Raw genomic sequence first — 11,685 nt, 5'->3', positions numbered from 1 at the left:
TACAAATAATGTGTGAGAGTCTGAGTGAGCATGTGAGAGATATTTGGAGACAATGAGAGGCGTTTCTGGGTGTGTCTGGTGATTTGCCTAAAAGTTATTGTTACAGATCAGTACCTCAGAACTGCATGCCTTTTTTTATATATTATATACACGATATATAGAATAAGATATAAAAATGCCAGACGCGCATGCAGACACGTTTGCAGGCACCATACAGACGCCGAGTCACGATGAGGATGTGAGGCGTTTTGTTTTATTTATAATCATGTTATTGTTTCTACTCATTTTTATATAAGCATCATAAAAAGTAATCTCTTTTGATCTAATCTGGTATTTAAAGTCAGTTTCCTACTTTTGTTTTCTCGTGATTGTTTTCCCCAGCAGGAAATGATAAGCAATAATGCTCGATCGCTGTTGTACATTTTACAAGGTACCAAAGTATTTATTTATTTTTTTTCTATTTTGGTAATGACTTTGAAAGATCTGGATCTTAAAATTGACCGTAAAAGCTTGTGCAACAATAAAGGATTGAAATAATGTAACGCAAACATTACTCACATTTTTTCCGATCGAACTAAAATTACTTATTCCGATAAACGAGTGAGTGAGTGAGTGAGTGTGCGCGTATGTATGTATGTATGTATGTATGTATGTATGCGTGTATGTATGTATACTCACCACTGCTTTCTTTTCACAGAGTGTGTAGACTGTCCCAAGGGTGGGGTCAGTGTGGAGTGGGTGTGTGTACATCCTGTGCTCGAACGCCTCCACCTTCTGGATGACCTTCTTTAGGCCCGCGTCTTTAATACCCATATCATCGATGGGGTCTAACAGAGGGAGACCGTCAGGGAAACGTTTCTGTACCTCCTGAGAGAGAGAGAGAGAGAGAGCGGGGGGAATGAAAGGGAGATGATGCATATACAGATAAATACCTCAAAAATATTAGGAATATGGAAAAATAACGTAGACAAATGGTGAAGAGACGACATCCTGTAACTTGATCAACATAAATTATTCGCATACAACGTTACATCATCCTTAATTAGTTGCTTCACAAGCACTATTGTATCACCTTGCCGGCTCATCTTTCTTTTTTTTCTTCTTCCATATAAAGTTGGCGTGCAACTATATCTCTACTGTTTGTCGTAGACCCATGAAAGAGGTAAATGAGGTGCTATAATGACTTCCAAAGGAACTCTGAAACTTAACCCTAACCATGGATCCCGTTGTCAGAGAGACATGTGGCTCATGTGACCAATCGGTCTCTCAGGATCATTGTGAAGCTGTCAAACCACAACCACTTCAGAGCACCTTAGCAACTGTTCCCATCGTTATAAAAGGGGCCCAGAGGGCCGAGTTTAGCCACGGAAAGAATCGCTCACATTTTCTTTAGAAAATACACCTGTCTATTGTACTGTACCTGTATGGATTTGAGCATGCTCTGTCGGTTGTCGTAGGGTCGCAGGTCTTTAGGGATGTAGAGCCGCACTGAGCTGATGGAGGTGAGGAGATTCAGCATGACCGGCACCACCTGGTTGAAAAAAATTACCAATAATAATTTTTTTACAAATGTGTCAATCACTTCATAATGTATACTGATCAGATTAACAGGTTCTTGACCCGGGGTCATCAGAGGGGTCACAGCCAAGACCCCTGAACACCTCCACACTCCTGGAAACGTGTTCATGTCTTTCATGTCTGGCTAAACAAACAAATGACTTAATGTGTGTTCAGTCTCACCTGCATCTCTCCTTTCTCGCCCTGTGCTGCAGGCTTGGCTGCCTCTGTGGCAGCGTTTTTCACACTTTCTTTACTGCAGTGTAATAAAACTTCCACAACGTATAAAGGATCCAGATCACCAGTAGTGGCCTAACAACAAATAAACACACAAAAACACAATTTTTATGATCGGTTTTTAAAGGAAATTATGATTAATACTAAACACAATAAAGGTAAAAGAATATGCAACACAATACAGTCATAATCTTGCTAATGTCATAACATTGTACTTGATTACAATCAAGTGGCAGGTCTCATGTTTTATCTGAACAGATTTACATGACTGCCTTTATTTAGACGAGTAGTTCTCATTAGGGCCCAGGCACTGGGTTGTGCAGGGTGCTTAGTAGTAGCCTTAATGTGGGAGCCCCCTAGTGACGGGGAGGAATTGGACATGACTAATTTAGGGAGAAAATCGGCGGGGGAAAAAAATCCGCCCAAAAATAATTAGTCAAAATAACCATATGTACCTGTTTGGTTATTTAATCACAAAAGACTGTAATTTTTTACAAGCCAGATACAAGAAGTCGAAAATGTATGTAGAGTTTGTCAATAACTTTAGTTTAAAAAAATATATATATATATTTTTTTTTTATGTGAAAAATAAAGCTTGGTAAAATTCATTGTGTGTTACTCTACATCTGGAAAGGCATCTGGCTTTTCTGACAGACAAGAAAAAGTTACATGCCAGTAATCCTGCGCTTTTTTCCCCACTCTAGCTAATCAACGTGATAGTTTATGTACAGACAGAGTGGATGGACGAAAACGAAACATCCAAAAAAAGGAAAATCGACTATGAAAACTAAACCTTTAAAGATAAATGGACAGATCAAAACATGTTTATTATGATCATCATCATTATCCTGAGAGAAGTTTGAAGCCAGTTTGTCTCAAAAACATCTGAGAAAACAATGTGATTCCTTTTTTTTTTTTTTTTAATCAAGTCCTGAATCCCTATCAAAACGTGTAAAAAAAATAAAATAATAATAATAAAACCTTTGGTGTTCTGTGGACCAAAACTAGACTTTAATATAATCTGATATATAATAATTAAATATAAATCATCACAGGGGTGTCAAACTAATTTATAATGACAAAGCAAAATTTGGTTCACAATTATGAGTGTTAAAACTGCAATGTGTGTTTAAAGCATCTTAATATTAACAAACTGCATGGCCAAAAATATCTGGACACCTGACAAAGCTCTTAACTGAGCTGCTGGAGTTGATGAAAGTGGAAGAACGCCTTTCCTAAAGAGTAGAGCTTATTATAAGAGGAAAGGGCGGAGCTAAATCTGTAGTGTCATCGCTGGAAAGCGAACGAAGCGTACCTTGACGTTTGATTTCTTGGAGAAGTTGACGACGACGCCCCAGCCAAAATCTAAATTGTTCTTTTTCACCTGTAAAAAAAAAGAAAAAAAAATAAGAAGTGAGACGTGGGACCAGTCAGCAAAACAAAGAAGGTCAGAGGTCACGACTAACCAAGCCACAGGAAAGAGAACTCACTTGTTTGTATCAATACAAGTAATAGACACAAAAAAAGAGAAAGAATTAGCAGTAACATTAAACTCAGCTAGCAGAATCAAACTTACACAACTATAATCAACTAAACACAATTATTAGGGAAAAAACAAACAGAAATGACACTTCAAGTGCTACTTGTAACCTATAAAAGCTGGTCATCAAACAAAAGGATTAAAAAAAAAATTTAAATCACAGAAACAAAGCAAACTTATGTCATAGGGGTCGAAGGTCACCTTGACCAGGCGGCCAGGCTGTAGGAAAGGCAGGCAGTATTTGGGTTTATGCACGTATTTTTCGATCTCCTTGGCGAGCTTTGCTAACTGCTGGCGGATTTTATAATAAGTGACCACGTTGTCCTCATTGGGGATCTCGATGGTGTTGTACATTTCCTCCAACTTCTGCATCTCTGAAAAGGACACGGAGAGGAACAATACAATACGTCAAGTACAAGAAAACTAATACACTGACTAATAACACAGTGATGATATTTAGAAAGAGGTCCTGAGATTCTGAGACCCTCTGCTCAAAAGTACATACATGATTTTATTTTTGATTTCTATTTATTACATTTATCCTGGTCAGGGTTGGCGTTGGAACCCAGCAAGTGTTACACAAATTAATTACACCTAAGCATATTTGTCGAGGCCGCCTAAGCATATTTGTCGAGGCCGCCTAAGCATATTTGTCGACCCTTTTAAAAAAATCTGTCCATCGATGAACTAGCAGCTCAGAGCATGGAACAAATGTGTTCTTACTGACCAAAATGAAACCAGACCTGAGACTCGGGTTCAGGACCTTTGAGAGTTCCAACAGGTTGCCCAAGCCTTTTACAGATCAGTGTTACCATGTCAAAAAACTTAAGAAGCCCATCATCAGATACACGCAACTATAATTAATATGGAGAAGAGGCATGGCATTTCCAATTTGTAACTACAAAAGTATTTAAAAATAAATAAATGAGCATGTGTGTATCTTACTCTCCACGACACCAGGGACCGCTCTGTAGTGCTGGAACTGGTAAAAGGATTTCTCCAGCATGTACTCTGGGTTAATCTCCTCCACACGCAGCAGGTTTAGGACCATGTTATAGGTGAGGTGGAAGGCGCTGTTCAGAGGGTCGGCAGAACCCTGTTTACAGACAGAGAGAGAGAGAGAGAAAGACGAGAGCAGCTCGTCAAGTTAACTTCATCACTGTCTATGAGTATACACATTACATCATTAACAAAGTGATAGGTAGTGCTTTAGTACATAGACGTTTACAACCACACACTGAAGGTTATTAAAAGGCAAGTAAGGAGCAGAGAAAGACATCTGCATGGTATCCTTACACAATTATACAGCAATCCATTATCTAAATTCGTTTGATTATTTTCATTTAACCCTTTAAAACCGGTGGAAGCACTGACGATCCCGTGTTTATGTCTAAATTAAACGCCAACAGAATCGCAACAGAAAATCGCAGCGCTATAATTATTTTTGGATACAAAAACCAAAGACAACCTGAAAATTTATTGCGTGCCCTTTCATGCTATATATATAACCTATATATAGTTCAGGGCATCAAGATTTAATGCACCGTTTATAAATAATGATAAATATCTCTTTCAATCTAATTGACGCAGATGTGCTAAATACATTTTCTGGAACATTGACGAGTCTGAGGTTGACATTCATGGCCCTTCTCCATTTAAAAAATAAAAACATTTTTGTACAGTAAGTTCCTTACATATGAACATTTGAGTTACAAACTTGAAGATACGAACATACATTTGTCACGTGTGTGCAGTGTGTATCGCCCCAGGATGTCCCAAAAGCGAGCGTAGAAGCTACTACTGTCATGAAAGCAAGCAATAACGATGGAGAGTAAAGTAAAAATGATTGAGAGAACGGAGCGAAATAAAAAAATGGCAGGCATCACTCGTTCTTTTAACATCAATCGTTCAACCGTCTATACCATTCTAAAGAACAAGTATTATAGAATAGTATCACTGTGTATAACTAATTGTGTTATCATCCTAGTACCTAGTACGAATTGGGCTTTCGAACGAGCTCTCGGAACAGAACATGTTTATATGTAGGGGACTTACTCTAATTTATTGCACTTTTAAGTAGTTAATCTAGTTCCCCGGCATTTATTCTATATTCCTAAAACTGAGGGTGTAAGGACTGCACTGAGCTCTTCTATGGCAGGTCTTGAAGGGTTAAAGAAAACAAACCAAAAGTCCATAAAAATGAGTCACTATACAGCAAAGCATTAAGTCATTTCCCTAAAGTTAAACCATTAGACTCGCACTAAAGGCGCTTTGGTGATTGCACAACCTCCCCAGCGAAGAGTGTATTTGTAGCGAGCATGTGTCAGCCAGATATTCGGCCGAGCTGTGTCGGTTGTTTTGCTGAATTTATAGCAAACTCTTGCGTGTTGGTTCCAGGGTGTCTGTTCGCTTTCTGTTTTTATAAGCAAGATAAACAAAAAGATGCCCTAAAGCGTGCGATTTCCACAAGTCAACGCCAAGAACATGGATCTTAGTTAGCAGCGACTGACTGTTGTGCGAATCGCCCACACGAGAACCACATACAAGATGATTTGTTAACGCACAACACAATGCATTAGTGAGGCAGTATTTAGGCCAGGTTTAAACTGCATGCAAATCAGTCCCCACCCCCGGGGGAACGATGCCATCCACGGTCGATTAATTAGGAGTGGACATTACGTCACTCTCCCAGATTAACAGGGACATGAGCAGTAGCACGAGAGTGTTGTAATTTTTGCTACTAATGAATCGATTGTGGACGGTAAAAAGAATAATAGGGGTGTGCTGACGGTTGTGCATACTCTGTAGAGACACACAGATTTGCACGGGGACTGACCGGCTTCTCTTTATAAAAAAGGAAAAAAGTAATAAAACTCATGGATCTGTGCAGCAAAACTGCACTTGTTAATAACTGATTAAAAAAAAGTAATATAATATTATATAATATTATTAATAAAAAAAAGAATAATAATACAACGCCTGTATGGAAGTCCTGCCGGTGTGTCGTCTAAAAGTAAATAAAGGCTTCAGACATCACTCAAGTTAAGCCTTTATTTACGTATTTGGTCGATGCCCTTTTTCAGAGTGACTTAAGATTTTTCTCTCATTATACATCTGAGCAGTTGGGCCTTTCTCAAGGGACAATTTGGTAGCCGTGGGACTTGAAACTTGAATTCTTGGTCTGCATATCCCAGCATAAGTCAGAAGTCAGAGCGCAGGGTCAGCCATGATACAGGGGTCAGGGCCTTGCTCAAGGGCCCAACAATGGCAACCTGGTGGAGCTGGGGCTTAAAACCGCCAACCTTCCGATGACTAACTCAGTGCTTTGGCCCTCTGAGCTTCGACTGCTGATGTGTCATGTAAACCCCGCAAAAAATTTGCATATTATTATTACTATTAAGTCACAGAAACAACCTAAAACAACCAATCTTATGAATCTGCACTGTGTGTACAGCTGGATAAAATGCAATGAAATGACATGAATTAAATAAAAAGTACATCATATTGCCCAGGTTGTATTTAGTTATTTATACTAGTCTTAATTTTATTACATTACTTTTTTTTTACATAACTCTTCACATATGGGTGGATGAAGGAGAGGGTTTGAAATTAATAAAATTGAAATAAAAAAAAAAATAAAAAATATCAAACAAATAAAAAAATAAAATAAAGTGATCAGATTTGGCTCGGTTCAGACTGGCAACCCAAATTCGTCACACCGTCAGCCCCTCCGTATCGGTTGCTGTGGTAACATGTCCGTCTGAGTCCCCGTCTTGCACGCAGCACCATACTGCTTCGTATTATCGCCCAGTTTCTGTAAACTCCCTCTAACGTTGCCTGTAACGAAGAATCTCACAAAGTGCTATGAGACAGTTCAGTTCCTACCCCGTCTGCTACTTTGTTCTCCCTTTCTAACATGGTCTTCCTGCTCGTTTTTTAATCATGGATCCACATCCATACAACGTGACCGGACTGGACTGAACATCTGCATCATGTTGCAAGTGATGTGACGAAGATTTTGAGATCGGATTAGAATCCGATTTCAAAGCAGCTCTGAACGTGGCTCACATCAGATTTAATGTGGTTTTTACTGCTTATAAAAGCAAACCGATTCTAATTTCGATGTGCCAAAAATTAGTAAGATTCTAACGAGGCTTTAGAGTTTGTCATTTTCAATCAATATTAAGTATTAATACAATATCAATATAATCAATACAGAATATCAATACAAACCAATATCTCATGTTTATTTAACCCTATTCCCCACCCCCTGGGGAAAAAAAAATTACATTCTTCATACTGTATGGAATCCCAGTCTCTAAGAATCACAGCTTATTTACTCTCTGATAAAGCAGGTGTAAGCAGTAAGAAGCTACTCGGTTTGTAAGCTGACATAGAATACAAGAAAAAGTGGATGTTAACTTTCGCACTCTTTCTGATACAAATTATTGATAGTTGACTTCCCCTCCGTTGTTTCCTTTCCCACCAGCCAGACCAAACATGCTGCATAAGAACTTGCACTATCCTTCATCTCGCCCCAATTTAATCCTTGTACAAAACAAACTAATTTAATTTCTCTGTTTTGTATAATGCATCACTGATGACCCACAAAATAACACATTAGTTATTAATATCTGCTGTGAAGTTAAAATAAAAAAAAATAAAAAAAAGGAAAAAAAAAAAAAACTCTCAGGGGTGGACTCGGAGCACAAACGGTCCATTTGCATTTGCGCACACCAGAACCGCGCGTGCTTGATGAAACGCATCAGCTGGGGAGATCCGGCGCCCAGAAAGAACGGGGCGGGACAAAGAACGTACGGCTGATGGCGGCCATCGATCATCCTGTCGCTCAAAATGGTGGTGGGGTGGGGGCGAAGTGGACATGAAGTCCTGCTGATTAGTTTTAGCTTCTCACACACACACGAGCAACAAAAGAAAGAGTGTTCTCGAGAATATTTGCAAAAGACTGTGTGGCGACTGGAGCAAAAAGAAAGCGGGACAAGAAGACAGAAGCCGGAGTGAGAAGCGTACGGATGACGTCCTGGCTCAATGATCGAGATCGAGCGCGACTCCCATTACCTCATCACAGAAAAACTCACACCACGCTTTCACAACTTTATGGTGGTGATCTGTGGAGGTGGTTCCGCCGCTCTGTCCTGTCTAAAGCGCTCGTTTCTGCAATACATCTTTCAGATTCGATCCATACACCGCACCTTCCATAAGTATTTCCCCCCCCTACTTTGGAGGAATAGTTTGCTATTCACAGTTGTGTTACCGCTCCCCTCATGCTAACTGCTAACAGATTGTCGATTGTGCATTCGCCATCGGAGGACTTTAAACACACACACTTGGCTGATTTTTTTTTTACCTTTAAGAGCTGCTTGCCCACAGTGGGACTCATCTTCTCGTCCACCATAAAGATGACGATCCCCCTCTCGTCCATTCCTCTCCTGCCGGCTCGGCCCGACATCTGGATGTACTCTCCCGAGCTGATCTGGGAAGACACGGACACAGGAGACACAGTCACCGACAGGTTTTTTCGACAGAGTTAATCAGAAATTAAAAAACAAAATGTGCAGGGTTACACAATCAAGTAATGAGCGACTTGACCTAATGATCATGAAGAGAGCAACCAATGTACAGGGTAGAAGGTCACAGGGCACGAGATGGGACAGGGTGCCAATCCATCGCACTATGAGCAGTTTGGAAACCACAATTAGCCTACCATGTACGCCTTTGGACTGTGGAAGGAAACTGGAAGAAAACCAATCAAGCATGTGGAGAACATGCTAACTCCACTTCCACAGACCTGATGAGGGACTTGAACCCCGACCCTGGAGGTGCGAAGCCACTACACTCTCGTTTACTCCAAACAAGGCTTTTTGTATGAACCTGTATGAACTCCACATTGTCCACGTCTTCTGATCGGCGCTCTAGGCCTTGCCTACGAATTCTTCTTCGATGGTCTGTGATTGGATTAAAATCATTCTCACTTGCCAAACAAGTAACTAACTAACTAACTAACTAAATAAATAAATAGCACCATTTGAACAAATCGTACGGAAAAATCGCATATAACTGTTTCACCTTCCACAAACCCAATCACGTCAGCGTTTGACAGCTAATGAAACGTAAACAATTTCTACTGGAACAACTCTTTCTCCATCTGCTTTTCCAGGACCCCAGCACCGAGTGAGTGAAGGCGAAACGAGGTCAAAAGCCGTAAGCCAAATGTAAATTCGGCTTGTTCGACGTGTTCCCTGAACCGATCCTCAGTCGTCCAGTTGGAAGGGATCTCGCGCGCTTAGTCATAACCGTGTGGTTTTGATTAAAGCTCTTTCCTCACTCATATCAACACAGGAAACAAAAGCAGCACCGTGAGCGTTTCACTGCTGCTCATCTTGGAGACGCAGAAGTTCGGTAGCTGGTAAAAAAATTCAAGAAGGCATCAGCAATTAAACCGGACTTTTTTTCCGTCTTGGGTAGAAAAGTTTACACTACTCATCCTATTCGTTCACACACTCAGCTTCTTCAGCCTGAAGGTTAAGAGTTGCATGTTTGGCAAGCGATGCAGATTTTAATCCGGTCACAGAATCCAAACAAGGCCTAGTGTCCTACTCGCACGGGATTAGTTTTACCTGGGGACCTTGTGTGATTTAGAGATTATCCCCCTCCGATATCCAAGTTTCGTGTGGCACATTCGCACGAGATAAGTGAACCAGATGTGACGTACAATACAATCTTATACAAATAAAAAAACGTTTGTTATATTACACAAAGCCCTATTTGTGATGTTTCTTTTTCTGCACATTGTATGGTGTATAGCGATACAATCCGATGCCCAAAACACATTTACTACAACGCAGCCTCCATTCTTTGCGGAAGATGGATAAAAAGGAAACAAAATCCTCGTTATATACGACCCCGCCAAATCACAGACATGCTGATTAACGCATGTTCTAAGCATTTCACTGCATATCGTACTGTGTATGTGAAAAAAATTTGAATTTGGACTGGTGTTATAATCACTTGAGGGGGAATTTTTACTTTACAAATTACAGACATAACCGAATCGCACAGGATCACAATCTTCAGATAGCGGAGGATCCTTTTTCACCCTGGATGATACAAATATGAAAAACTTAACAACTCCCACCCACACTGAAAAAGCTGCTTGGATGATTAGAAAGTCCAGGGGACGTGACTTAACTCACAGATAACTTGACCTGGACGACTGAGAGTCTTCACAGACAACATCAGTTATAGTTATGTTAGAATACAAGACTAACTGTAAAATTCACGTGACCTTTACAATGATTTTGTTACGGCTCACTCAATCCATACACTAATCCATTTTTTATTTTAAGAGATTGCTGTGTGTTGAAAATCCCCAGGGGATGAGCATTTTCTGAAATACTCAACACACCCCATCTGGAACAAACAACAGCTACCGCAGTTAGTGTCAAAACTCAGGGCTGCAAACATTGTACGTATTTCTTAACTGACAAACACATTAAACAATCAATAATTAATTAATCATTAATGATACAGGTAGTCCCCGACGAGTTCCTTTCCAGGAGCACGTTCGTAAGTCTGTTTTGTTTGTATGTCTGACAAAGTAAGTCTTATACACCTTTGACACGAATATACAATGTAAAGCATACACCAATCCACTTGACTAAATCTCTGTTGCCTTTCCACACACTGCCATCATGTGGCTACTGTCGTCTCTGCGCCTTTAAATCGCAAGGGGAATCCTGGACGCCACTTTGTCTCAGAGCTGTTTTCCACTGTATTGGAGTGCGAGTACTGTTGTATTGAGAATTTAGCAAAATTAGGATTGTTCACCATCAGGACAGCTTTACAGGACATTTTCTATTATCGCGCTTTCAGACTGATTCACTGAAAACGGTGAGGCTGACTCATTTCTACAGCACCAACAAACACACTTTATACATTCACTCACAAAATATTGTATATAATTGTAAAACATTGGTTTCTGGTTTACTGCAATGGCAATTTTTTGTACAATACACGTCAACACATCCGTTCATATGTGCGATAATTCGTGATTCGGTGACTACCAATTTATTTTCTGCAACCTACGACCACTAGATTTATTTATTTTTGTAAAAAAAATTTTTTTTTAAATGGGGCATTGATCCACTCATCCTGTCTCCCTCTCTCGCATGAACACAGACCCATCTGTGAATAGCCCCGCCCTTCCATGCGACCACATCAGCTGTGCATGTGTTTACTGAAAGTGCTTCAGAACGACAGCGGTCAGTTTTGTTACAGAGCTCTCTGTAAAAATAAAGACGGAGGAGAGGAAGTGGATTGTAAGCAGGCTG

The 11,685-nt window shown here is 40.1% G+C and overlaps 1 protein-coding gene across 1 annotated transcript in view; it reads right to left on the bottom strand.

Moving 5' to 3' along the window:
* The window catches only part of mtrex (Mtr4 exosome RNA helicase), a 39,340-nt gene that overhangs the window by 11,253 nt on the left and 16,402 nt on the right, over positions 1-11,685 (bottom strand). The window contains exons 15-21 of the mRNA XM_053515522.1: positions 8,703-8,828; positions 4,280-4,430; positions 3,536-3,708; positions 3,110-3,178; positions 1,741-1,869; positions 1,421-1,531; positions 679-867 (exon numbers count right to left, since the gene is read on the bottom strand). Coding sequence (XP_053371497.1) covers positions 679-867; positions 1,421-1,531; positions 1,741-1,869; positions 3,110-3,178; positions 3,536-3,708; positions 4,280-4,430; positions 8,703-8,828 — 948 coding nt within the window. The remainder of the gene's footprint in view (positions 1-678; positions 868-1,420; positions 1,532-1,740; positions 1,870-3,109; positions 3,179-3,535; positions 3,709-4,279; positions 4,431-8,702; positions 8,829-11,685) is intronic.

The sequence above is a fragment of the Clarias gariepinus genome, chromosome 17 (assembly GCF_024256425.1).
Source record: "Clarias gariepinus isolate MV-2021 ecotype Netherlands chromosome 17, CGAR_prim_01v2, whole genome shotgun sequence".
Lineage (NCBI taxonomy): Eukaryota > Metazoa > Chordata > Actinopteri > Siluriformes > Clariidae > Clarias > Clarias gariepinus.
This window is presented reverse-complemented; position numbering and strand designations above follow the sequence as displayed.